General features: G+C 42.2%; 2 protein-coding genes across 4 annotated transcripts in view; one reads left to right on the forward strand and one right to left on the reverse strand.

The window, feature by feature from the left end:
• GABRA5 (gamma-aminobutyric acid type A receptor subunit alpha5) overlaps window positions 1-15198 on the reverse strand; it is a 74245-nt gene that overhangs the window by 37402 nt on the left and 21645 nt on the right. For all 3 annotated transcript variants that reach the window (XM_081001396.1, XM_081001397.1, XM_081001398.1), the window contains exons 4-5: window positions 14461-14528; window positions 14123-14343 (exon numbers count right to left, since the gene is read on the reverse strand). In XM_081001396.1, the coding sequence (XP_080857522.1) occupies window positions 14123-14343; window positions 14461-14528 (289 nt within the window). The remainder of the gene's footprint in view (window positions 1-14122; window positions 14344-14460; window positions 14529-15198) is intronic.
• GABRB3 (gamma-aminobutyric acid type A receptor subunit beta3) overlaps window positions 1-15198 on the forward strand; it is a 198314-nt gene that overhangs the window by 25343 nt on the left and 157773 nt on the right. The gene's annotated exons all lie outside the window — the stretch shown is intronic.

Here is a 15198-nt window from a genome sequence, read left to right on the forward strand (position 1 = left end):
TAAAAAATAAATCCATGGAAGAATTCTATATTCCCTAATCCAATCACTTTTCTCCAAATGTGTATAGTACTCTTAAAAAGATGTATGGCTGTAAAATATCTCTGTTAAAAAGAAACATAACCTAGAGAGTAACCAAGAATGTGTTAAAAAGGAGTTCAATGATCAGATTCCCAAAGCACTCAACTAACAAACCTGCATTCTTCTTTCCTCATCAACCCTAAATAGGAATTTAAAGAATACACAGGAGAGTAAAGTTTAGAGGACATAGGAGCCAACTCCTACAGGCCAGGGTCCCTTCGCCCCCAATCAAATATTTGAGGGGGCCACCAGCCCCAAGTTGATGGACCTTGCCATTCAAATAGTTTGTATGTGCCGTGTCTTGTGATCAGTTATGTTGGGTGGGGCTTACCTGCCCCCCAATATTTTATTCAAGTTGGCATCCCTGGTAGAGGAGCTGTATCTGGTGCCTTCACCTCTGACCTTCCTGTGGTGAGCTGTCAGATCTGAAGAAACCTCGATTGTGTGGTGATCTTGTAGAGTATTCTCAGCATGTTCAGATGACCATGCAAAGAATCCATTGTTGGATCTTTGACCTCATTGCACAAAGCTCAAGTAGGGGATAGGGGCAGCAGAAACAGGGACTTTGGGGACATGGACTAGTGAATGTACTCCCTGCACACTTTATTCCCTCACCTGTTCTGTGAACACCTAAATAGGACTTCTGCCACCTTAACTTCATGTCACTCGGTCATTATCATGACTTAGTATCAAGGTGCAACCACTATACAAGGGAGCTTTCATCTGTGTATATGGTGATGGATGATACTTGTTTCTGCTTGATGTTTTCTAAATTGCTTGAGATGCATATGAACCAGCCATGGAGAAGTGCCAGTCACATCCTTTTCACAGAGTCTCAGCTGATGTTACACACCCACAGCATGTGAGTGAATGAGGTGTTTCTAGCATTTGGGGAAATTTCATGACAAAGTTCAGTGGTACCTTTTTTTTGTAAGGGTATGTAGTAGGTTATACATTAAAGCCTCGTTCATTTATTTCCTATTCATTTATGCACAATCTAGAGAAACTGTACAGTGGTACCTCTAGCTGTGGACACGATCTGTTCAGGGTGCCTTTTGCACCCTGAAAAGTCTGCAACTATAGCGGTGCTTCTGCACAAGCATGGAGCGTGATAGAGCACTTCTGCACATATGCAAAGCACGCAGAATGCTTCTGTGCATGCAAGAAGTGTGCAGAACACTTCTGTGTCTGCGCGCACGGCGAAACCCGGAAGTGTAATTTTGCCGTGTTCGCAAGCTGAAAAGACGTAACATGAACCTAATGCAACACGACGTATGACGCAACATGAACCTAACGCAACACGAGGTATAACACAACACGAGGTATGACATAGAAAAGAAATGCAACAGAATAAACTATGCTCTGTGGCTGTATTATGAGAAACCACGGTTTAGTGAAACATGCATAAGTTACAACAAGCCTCTCATCTCCTCCTTCTGCACAGCATAAAGAAATTGGGAAGCGTTCGTTTCTGTTTTTAGTCTACCATGGCTTCCCATGTCATCAAAACTGTGAACCATGGTTAACACAAACGACAGTTGATTTCAACCCAGCTTCAGAAACCATGGTTTGATGTTATCTAAAGTTTGTTGGGCCAGGCAACATGTCTGTTGCTAAAGAGAAAGCAGAAGTTTCTGAACTCCTCTTCCCAACCAGGCAAGAAGTTTAGAGGGAGGAAGCAAGCGAGCCCAGGACTTAACACAGCTTGTGAAAGTTATACAAATCATAGTGCCCCATACTGCAAGCAAGGGATTGTTGCATAATTTTTGCTGCCTTTCTGTTGACTAAAGATGTGACTAAAGATTTGGCTGCCGTACAACTATGTCAAAGAGAAGAAAACCCAAAAGTTGGCAATTGGCCAACAAAGTTGTAGACAATGAAGTTCAGAAACAAATGAGGCTGGGATATTTTAAACAACAACAGCAACATTTAACTTTAAATAAAAATAAAGAGAAAACCATGCACTTTTTTTTAAAGGCAAACGAAAGATTGAACCATTAGTATATATAGCTAAACTGATTGTCATTTATTTTTCTTTTTGTTCACTGTTCAGTTATTTTGGGTGTACCTGAAGTGATTCACTTTCCTCTAATCTTGTTTTTTAAAAAATCCCCCTGGCTTGATCTCTCTCAGTGTTAAGTCCTTCTTAAACCTTAGGGGACTTCAGCTGTGCAAACCTTGCAGAGGCCATCTATAAGGAAATGCCTGCCACCCACTGGACTATATTTATCCACCCAGCCTGTCTGTCTTCTAGCTTTCTGTTTCTCATACTCTGCAGCTCCTTTCTATGCCTTCTGTTGGTGGCCAGGCACAATCGCCACCCACCAGTGAATTTGTGATTCAGAAAATCTGGAGCCCCTGTTCATTTCCTACTCACGGTCACAGTCTGTGCCAATTTCCATGCTTGGGGGGGGGGGGAGAGAAACCCGATCGTTACTATTTTGCTGTTGCAGAGCGGTGATGAAGCTTAATTACTATTTGTATGTTTTTTGTGTGAAGTGCTTTCAAAACTTCAAATGGCAAGGGCTGCGGAAGGGCACAAGTCTTGTCCTTATTATTGCTGGCAGGTGCCTTCTTCAGCAGAGTGGGTAATTTAAGCCTTGGAGTTACAGAGAAACTTTATTACTGGCTTTACCTAATCAATGCAGAAGGGGAGCAGAGGCCTCTCCAGGCCTTATCTATACAACAACAACAACAATTGAATGAAAGAAAAGAAATGTAGAGATCATACTGGATCGCTCACTGTAGATGTTGACCCAGTGTGCAGCAGCTGTGAAAAATGTGAATTCCATGTTAGGGATCATTAGGAAAGGGGTTACAAATAAAATGGCCAATATCCAAATGCTGTTACAGTGGTACCTCGGGTTACAGATGCTTCAGGTTACAGACACTTCAGGTTACAGACTCTGCTAACCCAGAAATAGTACCTTGGGTTAAGAACTTTGCTTCAGGATGAGAACAGAAATTGGGCGGCGGTGGCGTAGTGGCAGTGGGAGGCCCCATTAGTTAAAGTGATGCTTCAAGTTAAGAACAGTTTCAGTTTAAGAATGGACCTCCGGAACAAATTAAGTTCTTAACCTGAGGTACCACTGTATACAAATTCATGGTATACTTCTGGTCTGTTGAAAACAATTTTGTTGATCTGGAAAAGGTTCAGAAAAGGATAACCAAAATTATTGGGCTTTGAATGACTTCCTTATGAGGAAATATGGAGCTTTTTAGTTTGGGGAAAAGGCAAATAAGAAGGAACATGATCAAGGTGTTTAAAATTATGCAGAGTTTGGAGAAAATGGACAGCGAGAAGCTTTTCTCCATTTCTCATAACAAGGCTAGGAATTGGTGCCGATAAACTGAAGATCAATCCAGATAAGACTGAGGAACTGTTAGTGGGTGGTTTCCTAGACTGGATGGATGGGAGGGAGGTTGCCTGCTCTTGATGGGGTTACATGCCCTCTGAAGGAGCACGCACGCAGCTTGGAGGTAACTCCTGGATCCATTGCTGTCGCTTGAGGCTTAGGTGGCCCAGGTGGCATGGAGTGCCTTCCATCAGCTTCGGCTGGTGCCCAGCTGCACCCTGGTCTGGACAGGCATAGCCTAACATCTGGCGTCTATGCTCTGGTAACCTCTAGGGTAGATTACTGGAACACATTATATGTGGGGCTACCTCTGAAGATGGTTCGGAAACTTCAGCTACAGAATTCAGCGGCCAGGTTGCTCACCGGGGCAAGACGGTTTGAGAATATGACACCGATCCTGGTCCAACTGCACTGGCTACCAATTATTTTCCGGGCCCAATTCAAAGTGCCGGTTTTGACCTATAAAGCCTTAAATGGTTCATATATCTTTAGGCGCCAGACAATAACTTTCCTCTATACCCAGGCCTTTGGCCATCAACTGTCTATGGCCTTTTAGAAGTGGGTGGGATGTTTTTAATGTGCATATTTCCTCCTTCTCACCCCCTTGGTTTTAATGTATCTATGTGGGGTGTTGTTGTTGTTTGCTTTTTTGTGTTTGGTTGCAAGTTGCTTTGGGTTGTTTGGGCAAGATAAAAGGAATGATTTTTCCCTTTACCACCTAATCAAATGTAATTTAAAATCTGTTTTTCCCACCACATCTTTTAGCTACTGTAAAAACCTTAGAAGTATCTATTATGTTGTGCATTTTGAAGTTTGTTTGTTTTCACTACCTAGAAGTCAATCATACATTTGACATATATTCAATCAAACAATTTAGGACCTTGGAAATTTAATGGAAAAGGCTGAGTGGAAAACATAATGTACCTCATTCCATACAGAAACAATTGGCACTGGATCATTAGCCTGCATCCAAAATACCCTTCCTTCCTTCCTTCCCTCCTTTCTCTCCCCCTCCCCCACTCTCCACACACACTCACGATCTTAAATTCATGCTACCAGTTTTTAAATCCTTATAAGAAATCAAGCTGATACATAAAACAAGTCACATTGGCTTGTTGTTGTTGTTTATGTTTGTCTGTGTGTGACAGCAGAATAAAAAATACTGGCCGATTTTCACATAATCTCTTAATCCTTTGCTGCAACACAAAATATTAAGCAACATGAGTCAAAAGTCATATTTTGGGGTGAGGGAGATTGGCAGATTCTATCTAGCCCATCTTTTAGTTCCTGATAGGCTCAAGACCATCTCCCTTACCTCGCAAGCCTTGAATATTGTCTCAGAGAGTGAGAGTTCAGTACCTAACACGTTAATGGGATGCCTCTTTATCTCACGCTAGGTTTTTACTGCCTCGCGGGCCTTCTCATGCTCGTGTTTATGCGATTACATCAGGTGCTACCAAAACACTAATAACAAAGATGAGAAAAAGAAAAGGCTAACTCACCCCCCCATGCATTAAAATGAAAAAGCTTCTCTAGAAGCAGCTATTGATGGGAATAATGTCCGTACTTATTGAAGGGCAGCTGGGGTAGCCGCTGTTATACCCTACAAGGGATTACACAGCCGGGCTGGGAAAACATCTGGCATGCTAGTTTGTCTCTGCAGAGAACCAACCGATTTAAAAATTAAGGTAAGTTTTGCTTTTGTTTTTTTAAAGGAAGGGGAAAAAATCAGTCGTGCTGCAGCAGCAGCACTAAAAATAGCTCCTTAATTCCACACTAATTCGTTCTAATACCCAGTAAACATTACGGTGCCTATAAAGTTTCTGTTAAATGTATTTATGGGAGCCTAGAACCGAAGTGCACCTGATTCTGAACATCATACGCACATACATGAATGATGCACATGACGCAAGCCTTGAAAATGTTCTTCTCCATTAATAAGCACAGCTACTGGGCCAGGACTTTGTGAGCAAAGATATGCCTGTGGTGCCATCAAGTGGCCATTATACATATTGCACTCAGTTCCAGCTGTCCGCATTTTATTTGGAATGTACAATTAAGGCAGGTCGAATATTCCCATGTGCAAATGGCACCGACTGCTTGGTTATGGTTCATAAATTCAGCTTCCCTACAACCAAATTCAATGGCAAATAAATAACCAGGTAGTTTTGTAAAATGAACATTTAAAGCTCATCAGATCATAGGTTTGCATCTTTGTTCTGCAATTCAACAAGCATAGTGGTTTTCTCTGAAAGAAAAGAATCCTGCTTATTTGCTCCCCACTTACATATCAACAGAAAGTCATGTTTATATCGATATTCCCATGCCCCCCCTCACTTTCCAGTTTCATTTCTGATATGCTGTGCAAATTAGCATTTTCGGACAGAAATATTAATAAAAGCTCATTGCTGGTACTCTTGCTTTCTCTATGTGCAAACCTTTCGGATGCCACAAAAACCAGAGCTGTTCCTGTTAGCATTTTGTATAGGTTTTCCTCTTTGTGAAAGCCGCTTTTTCCAAATTTAGAAACGGACAATGCTCCCCTCTAGGGGCTGAAAAGAAAGATGCAATCTTAAATTCATGTTGCCAGTTTCCAAACACTTATTAGAAATCAAATTACTCCGCAAGTGACCCTGCTGGTCACATTGTTTTACAATCAGCTTAGTATTTTTACTGTCCATTTGTCCAGCTAAATCAGATGTGTGGCTCAATTCTAAATATATTTATTTATTTCCCAGTAATTAAACTAATACTTAGTAAAATAAATTTTAAAAATGCAATCTATCTCTTGGTTCATAAATGCTGAAGTAATCAAATAATGGGCATCTTAAGCCCATTAAGAACATATCTTAAGCAGTTGCTTGGGTGGATGAACCAGGCATCATCGCTCAAACACAGGCAGGAAGAAAACCTCCAATGTACTAAAAGATGCTTGGGTTAATAACATCTGGAGCATTGCTCTATCAGAAAGCCCCACACACCATCAGCAAATAATCAAAGGCATGTAAAAAAATACATTTAACACAATTTGGTCTCCTTTTTTTTTTCTCTTTTATTGAAGAACAGGATATTTTAATACCATAATCATCACAGAGGTATCTGTGGAGGGGATATATTGATTGTAAATGTCTAGTCAACCAGATCGGTAGTTGGGTTCCTACAGAGAGTATTTGGCGAACCAACATGACAGGGATGAGGGATTGAGGATAGGAGTGATCATTCTGTGGTATTATGGCAGTGGGCAAAGCTGAAGTGTAACTTTTTAATAAGTGTATTTATAATAATAATAATAATAATAATAATAATAATAATAATAGGCAGAACTGTCATAACCTCTCACCCAACATTTTCCCATGGAGCCAGCTATCATGGGCAACTGTGTGTCTCTAAAGGCAGTGCAGCCCAGTCTGATGCTGAACTTGGGACGGGAAGGATTAGGAAACTTGATATCGATTCGGAGTTGGCACATGTCTTTTCCTGCCCTTTTGTTTGCTCAACACAGCAGATCATCCCAAAGCAACCAAGATGTGTGCCTTTAGCTCTTGTGTGCATGTGTTTTGTTTTGTTTTGTTTTAAAAAGTGGGGGCACCAGATTGGCACACAAACAGGGAGGTGTCCTGTCCTGTCTCAGCTCAATGGAAGCCTGCTGTACAGTCTTTGGGTACAGTCATGTTACATAAAGCAGAGTGGGGTCACAACAGGCGAGGCTGTTGTTGTCAGAACCTTGGACAGTGCCCTGCTAGCTAGAGGATTCTCCCAGAGAGAAGACTCCTTGTCTCAGCAAGGCACAGAAGCCTTCTGAGGTGGCCAGAAGGCTGGTCATCCTGGTTCTGCAGCCAGCCTCCCAGCCCAGTCTGAGCCTTATTATGCAGCCACTTTCAACTATGCTGTGGTGTTTGTATAGAAACATATGAAGCTGCCTTGTATCCAATCAGGCAGACCATTGGTCCATGTTCCTCAGTGCTGTCTTCACTGTCTGGTAGTGGATCGTTTTAAGACTAGGGACATTCCCAGTGCTACCTGAAGGTGCCAGGACTGAACCTGGAACCTTCTGCATGGAAAGCAGATGTTCTTTCACTGAGCTACAGCCATTATTTTATTAGTTGTTATTATTATTCATTCGATTTATATACAGTCCTTCATTGAAAGATCTCAGGGCAGTTCACAGGATAAAAATACAAAAGCACAAATATATAGCTAAACCAGGAGCAACAAAACAATAACACCCCCTCCCACAAGATACATCTAAAAGGCTGCATAATATTAATCAGCTCAAGGCCTGGTTAAAGAGGAACATATTGGGAGTAATGTAGTACCTTGGTTCTCGAACCTAATCTGTTCCAGAGTCTGTTCGACTCCTGGAAAGTATTCAAAAACCAAGGCACAGCTTCCGATTGGCTGCAGGAGCTACCTGCCCTGCACTCAAGCAAAAGCCATGTTGGATGTTTGACTTCTGAAAAACGTTCAAAAACCAGAACGCTTACTTCTGGGTTTACAGCATTTGGGAGCCGATTTGTTCGTCAACTAAACCATTCAAGAATGAAGGTACCACTTCTGAGGTACCACTCTTCTGAGTCCAAGGACTACAGCAGGCAATGTCTTCTGACCTGGAAGATCCCACAGCAGTGGATAGTGACTCCTTGAGCAGCAGTTCCACCTCACCTGAATCGTCCTCTGAGCTTGGGGATGGTTGAAGCCAGCCCAGGAGAGAGACCACGGGCAGATCCACCACACACATTTAAAGCACATGACTTCAAAGGATCCTAGGAAGTATAGTTTCCTCCTATAATTCCCAGTACACTTAGCAAACCACAGTTCCCAGGATCCTTTTGGGAAAACCATTGCTCTAAATCTGCACTGGATGTGCTTAAAATGTATTCTGTAGCAATACCCTTTAAGCCTTTACCTCCACTATGGTCCTAATCCAGATACCCATACAGTGGTACCTTGGCTGTCAAAATTAATCCATTCCAGGAATCCGTTCGACTTCCGGAACCATTAGAAAACCAAGGTGCAGCTTCCGATTGGCTGCAGGAGCTTCCTGCACTCAAGCGGAAGCTGTGGAAACCACATCGGACGTTCAGCTTCCGAAAAACATTCGCAAACCGGAACACTCACTTCCGGGTTTGCAGCGTTCGGAAGCCGATTTGTTCAGGAGCCAAGCCGTTTGACAGCCAAGGTACCACTGTATTGATCTAGTCCCCCCTGCATTATTTTTTTAAGAGATCAGACACACAAGGGTTAAATATGTGAATAATGTTGTATCTAATTTAGTGCTCACATCCTCCAGCTCAATTTCAATCAAGAAAGGTACTACACAAAGGTACTACACAAACAGTCTATGAAAACTCCAACTTTGTGGATGTGGCTTTCTTTTCTTTTCTTCTCTCTCTCTCTCTCTTTCTAAAAGTGACCATAATGGTTATGCAGAAAATTACAGCAATTGTGCATTATGGAATGGAAAATTTAAGTGCTGACCTTGTTACAAGTCTGCAATACTTGTATATGCTACTGAAATAGATGTTAGAAGAGGAGTGCTGAATTTAATTGAATAATCTCAGTTCAGTTCACTTACATTAAATCTAAATTTTCAGTATCCTTACTGACTGGTGTCCAACATTATCTAGGCTTTCAAATTTATTGAATGATTTTAATACCCCCACTCATATATTTCTATATGCATTTTAATTTTTATGTACATTTTAAAATGAAATGTATACGTACTTGCATCCACAGAAGCTGGAATTTCAATTCTGAATTGTAATGATCTCATAGAAATAACCTCCAGTGATGCTAAACCATGTGGTTGGTCAAGCCCAAAACAGGTTTTTTTGGGGGGTCACACTGAGCTTTATTCTTGAACAAAGTCAGCCTGAATTTAAAAACAATGGAACAATTCTCAAGCATAACAAGGGCTTTCTCAATTTGCACCATGGTTACTAAATGCGAGGGAAAGCGACTTGCTAATATACACACACAGAGAGACATCACACTTTGAAACCTGACATTTTACAGCTAGCAGCTATTTCTCTAAGGACAAACCGGTGCATGTTATCATTACTTTTTCTGCCAGTGAAAAATATCACAGGAACACTCATGATGAAAGAAGTGATGTTCTAAATGCAGCCCAGCTCTGCAGTGGCATTTTGATATGATTATGTATTACTCAGGGATTTCCCAACCAAAAATGGAAGCAATAACACAAACGGCAGCCTGATACAACTCTTTAATTCTCATCTAGCACATAGTGTGTACACACATTGGGTTGTCCTCAAAACCCAAATCTGCCACATTCATTTCAGCACCCAAGATACCTACTCCCAACATTTCTGTTTTCTCAGGCTATCCTACCTCACAGAGTTGTTGTGAAAATAAGTTAGAAGCTGGGGGGAGCTCTTTGGATCCCCATTGTCTGGGGATACAGATAAGATAAAGTAAGACTGAAATGAGTAGGCTAAACTCTCACTCTCACAGAAGTTCTGTGAATGGCAGAGCCCTTTGTATTAGGGCAATTTTCTGCACTACAAAACCGAATATTTACAACAAATCTATCATTACATTGAAGGATTTTCAGAAGTTTTTGACAAGCTTTGGGCAATGGTTTAGGTAATGGATGGGAAACCATGGATTCCCAATTCCCTTGCTGCATCTTCCCTCTGTGGTCTGCTGCCACCACTGATGCCTCTTCCTCTACAAAGCTTCAATCACCATGTCCCACAAAGCTACCCAGGAGGACTCACAACAAACCCAGCAACTACAGGTGCCACAGCAGCAGGATGCTGAAAAGGAGCCTCTTCCTACAGCCACTGTCAAAGAGTATCTATAGGAATGGCCAGCAGCATGGACCAGATACAGAGTGCAATGGCTAGAGTGGTCCTCTAGAACTCCGCTCTGGGCCTGCACTCTGTGACTTAGCGGCACACGCACAGAAATGACTGCCTTCTAATCAGACACATGTTTCTTCTTCCCATGGCATTGTATCTTGCTGCTAAGTGGCGGCCCTTTTTCATCTGACTGCTGCTGTTGCTGCTGCTTACTCTGTGCCCTGTACTGAGTCCTCGCAACTATGACACTTTGTCACAGAGCCAGAGTTTAATGAAGCACTTGAAGTTTCATGGCTGCAGAGCTTCAGCTTTGAGGAGGGATGCCTTTCAAGGCTGCATTATGGCAGCAGACAATATCAAAAGAATTCAAACAGAGACGCCGAGTTCTGCCTGACATGGGGGGGTGGGGAAAAGGTTCATCGCATGCGCGTGACATCACACATGCGACACACCCATGTGAAGTCATGTGTGTTGGGAGGAAGCCAGGGGGCCCAGCGAGGCCCTCCACTACTGTGGTGAGGCCCTGCGAGGACTGCCACCACTGCGAGCAGGGCTGGCAGACCCGACACCCACCTGTCAAAGTTGGCCCGTGAGGGGAGGGGAGTTAAAGATTTGGCTTGCCAAGTCAAAAAGGTGCCCCACTCCTCGGCCGCTGCTTGATCTGGCAAGAGGCTGTGTTTGAGAAAAGACTTTGTCTTCAGCTGCATGCCAAGGAAGAACTCCAGAGTGGAATTTTAATGGCGGAGAGTGGACGTGTAATCTGTGAGTTATTTATAGCCTCAACCTGCATGCAAATGGTGAACAGCGGGAGTTGGAATGTGACTTTGTAAACACTGCAAAGACTGAACAAAGGAACAAAGGAAGATAAGAACTAACTCTCCCAGCACACTGGGTCTGAGACAATAACGATTATGAAGGACTACACATTATGTATCTATCCGATTATGCCGGATTTACGTATAAGCTAAACAAGCTATAGCTTAGGGCTCCACACTTTGGGGGGGGGGGGCAAAAAAATTAAAGAAAAAAAACACTGGATGTACATTTCCAAAATATAAGATTAAAAACAAATAAAATAAAACCTACATACAACAACAGCAAAATCATTTTACGTTAGAGCTTAATAATTATTTCACAATTCTTAATTGTATTTCAGTTCAGCAATTACTTTGATAAAATACATATTTTGTTATGTGCAAATGGCTTTAGATACCTATTAGGTCCATAAATTACCATATAGCATATATTCAACACAAAAAGCAGCGACAATTTGTTGTTGACAAAGGACAGCTGGACATATAAAGGGCCCTATTACCTTCAGTAGCTTAGGGCCTCATCAAACCTAAATCCAGCCCTGACTACACACATGAAACACATTTTATATTTTTAAGAAATAACCGAGGTGCTGTCTATAAGGAGACAATGATGGTCGGCTATAAGAATGGACAACAAGTGAAGGATAAAATGGATATTAATGAAGAGATGATGTGGCTACAGGAGGAAAAGATGGACATATGTTTACAACAGGAGCGGGAAACCTGATTTTTTAAAAAAGAAATTGTATTAAATTAAAGTAATTTGGTTGGATTTGTAAGAATCTGGAAAACCAATAAAAATAATTTGAAAGAAAAGGTGTCCCACCCCTGGCCTAGAGGCTAAGAACAGATTCAAACACAGGGAAAAGAACCTGACAGGAATGCTTCTGATTAAATATGTTCCCTCTGCTTCTGGAGCCAAATGGAGTCAATCCTCTACTACAGCCTTTCTCAACCTGTGGGTCCCCAGATGTTGTTGGCCTACAACTCCCATCACCCCTAGCTAGCAAGGCCAGAGCTCAGGGATGATGGGAGTTGTAGTCCAACAGCATCTGGGGACTCACTAGTTGAGAACCGCTGCTCTACTAGGAAGCAACACCTTTTGGCTTCCTCACTAGGAACCAGGGTTCTGGTTGTTGGGATACTGCCAGGGAGACAAAGTCCATCATGGCCCCCAAGCCGGCTGCCGGACGATCCATCGATCTCCCATAGATACAGTATCAGCAATTAGCGACACGAGTTTCCAGAAATAGCTTGCCACTTTCCAGAGCTCATGTACACTCTGTCAGCAGATAATGCACAGCAAAAGTCGCACTCAGCAGAGCATTATTTACAAGTTTTATTCAGCGTTGATCAGAACAAAGAAAAACATGACTGCCTGCTTCAGTGTCTCCAGACACACAGAGAGAGAAACGAAAGCAACAGAAAACATAAACATCCTGTGAACAGGAAATGCGCAGACTCTGTGACTCACAAAGCCTGCTCCCTTTTAAGGTGGAACAGAAATATCCTAACACTGGTGAAGTAGCGATCAGGCTCATAAAGAGTGGGGAAAGTCCTTCCCTGCTGCAAACCATGATAGGAATTGATGAGGTGCTCTTAAACTATAATGGACTCAAAGGGTTCTAGGGCTCTGCTCTCTGAGGCAAGCATTGTCAGGTCACTGCACGATGATACTCTCTAGGATGCAGTGCCACAGGTAGAGTTGCATCAGGTGATCTAAGTGCTCTTACAGATCTATACAGACAGAGATAGACTTTCAGGTAACTTGGTCCAGAGTTGTGAGTTGTCAGATGAGGGAACTGAGAGACCGGCTTGGTTAAGGCCACCTAGGAGGTTCACTGCAGAAGCTAGATGTGAACTGGGGACTTCCTGAATCATAGCTCAGTCTCTTAGCCACTATTACACCATGCTGTTACTAGCAATGAGAAAACTCTGATAGGTACAGAAACCTCACAGGAAGGTTATTTTTTGTTGCTGCAGCCACTTCCAGATAAGTTTTGCAAAAGGATGTCTGCATCAGCAGAAATGTGATGGTGCTAGCAAAGTCACAATGAGCCAGGACAAAACTTTACTTGAGTTCCCAGTGAGTTCAGGAGATGGGAGAAGAACTCATAATAAGTTCACTATTACAAGTCCAGCCAATTCCAGAGTTTGCCACTATCATTTGTCATTAATCATATTTTACAGGCAGCTGTACATGATATGCAATGCATTAATTTTTCTATAGATTTTTGTCTGTGTGACCACACTTCTGATGCAATTGTTGCTCCTAAGTAACTATTACAGAACACTTATTTGCAATTAGAACAACAATAACAACAACAGTCAGGCAACAGAGGGGCTTACATTCCATCCTATTTATTAGCAATGAGAATAAAAAATAATAATAATCAGGCCACAGAGAGGCTTATAATCCATTCCACCACCTTTACAAATTGCAGTGCAAAAGTATGTCTTTCCAATATCACTAGATCAGAAAGGACCAGAGCTATGAAAGATATGGATATTGATCTAACTTACAAAGACTTTTAAAAAGCACTCGCTTGATCTGAAAAAGGCCACCTGCTAAAATGAAGCCTCTCTCATGCGCTTGCCAAAGCTTTAACATCATGGTCTGTTAATTAGGATTAGTAAAAGTCAAGGAAGAAAAGAAAAACCTAGTATTTGATTGTTCAATAAGTACCAAACCAGTGACAGATTCAACTTTCTGGCTTAGATCAAAATCACAGCTACAAATACAATGGGAAAGTACTAGTCTTTTGGAAAGAAAGAAAGAAAGAAAGAAAGAAAGAAAGAAAGAAAGAAAGAAAGAAAGAAAAGTCTGCATCATCTACTTTTCAGATAATTTTTTTTAAAAGATCGGCATTGTTCAGAAGCCGTATGTTAATTGCTAGTTATAAGGCATGATTATGCCTTCTGCTTTCTTTTGATGTTCTCATGCAAGAGACTTTCCCCCCTTGACTCTCCTGTGAAGAACAGAGGGCAGCACAAATGGGGACCTATCACAGAACAAGCGTCAAAAGAAACCCACAAGACTCATCCTCACCTCATTGTGTAGAGGAGGGTCCCGTCATCCTCAAGGCGCAAAAGCTTGTTAGGAGTGGTCATGTTGTGGGCGATAGATTTTTTACCATTGTGGAAAAAGGTGTCCGGAGTCCAGATCTTACTGGCAAGGAGGTTGTTCAGAGGCAGGCGTTGCATGGGACCTTTAAATTGAAGCCTTTCGTCTTTCCAACTTTGCCGGAAGAAAACATCAATAGTATATTCCTGGCGTAAAACAGAGACCATTGTATAAGTGCCGTAGCTCATAAGAATGAACCAGTCCTCCAGATTATTCTAGCGATAGCAGCAGGGGACATTTAGAATCACAGCACTGCAACCTACCATTTCGGTGTCTGACACAGGGCCAAAACTGGTGACAAAGATGTCTGTTTTCACCTCTGTTATTCTCTCTACAACAAAGAAATGTAAACAATTAAGACTGCTCCATCAGCTGGCAATTTGCATCGAGGAGCCCCTAATCTTATAGCAATAGCAAAGCAAAGAAAGGTTTTGCCCTTCAGTGGCATCCTGACTCTTCCATTTAATGCTATGCGGCTTTTGAGCAATTACCATATTGTTTCTGTGTTGAGGACAGCACTTAGCACTTTGTTGATGCTAAAGATACATTGCAGAAGTACGTACAGTGGTACCTCGGGTTAAGAACTTAATTCGTTCTGGAGGTCTGTTCTTAACCTGAAACTGTTCTTAACTTGAAGCACCATTTTAGCTAATGGGGCCTCTTGCTGCCGCTGCACCGCCAGTGTGCGATTTCTGTTCTCATCCTGAAGCAAAGTTCTTAATCCGAGGTAATATTTCTGGGTTAGTGGAGTCTGTAACCTGAAGCGTATGTAACCTGAGGTACCACTATAGCAGCAGTAGATCACCTCTGCCTACAAGACTAATGCAAGCAAGGAAGTCTGGCAATTCAGCAGGCCTAAGTACATGTAGGGGGATGCGGGTGGCACTGTGGGTTAAACCACAGAGCCTAGGACTTGCCGATCAGAAGGTCGGCAGTTTGAATCCCCGCGATGGGGTGAGCTCCCGTTGCTTGGTCCCAGCTCCTGCCAACCTAGCAGTTTG

Source organism: Podarcis pityusensis, assembly GCF_964106645.2.
Source record: "Podarcis pityusensis genome assembly, chromosome: 4".
NCBI classification, from domain to species: domain Eukaryota; kingdom Metazoa; phylum Chordata; class Lepidosauria; order Squamata; family Lacertidae; genus Podarcis; species Podarcis pityusensis.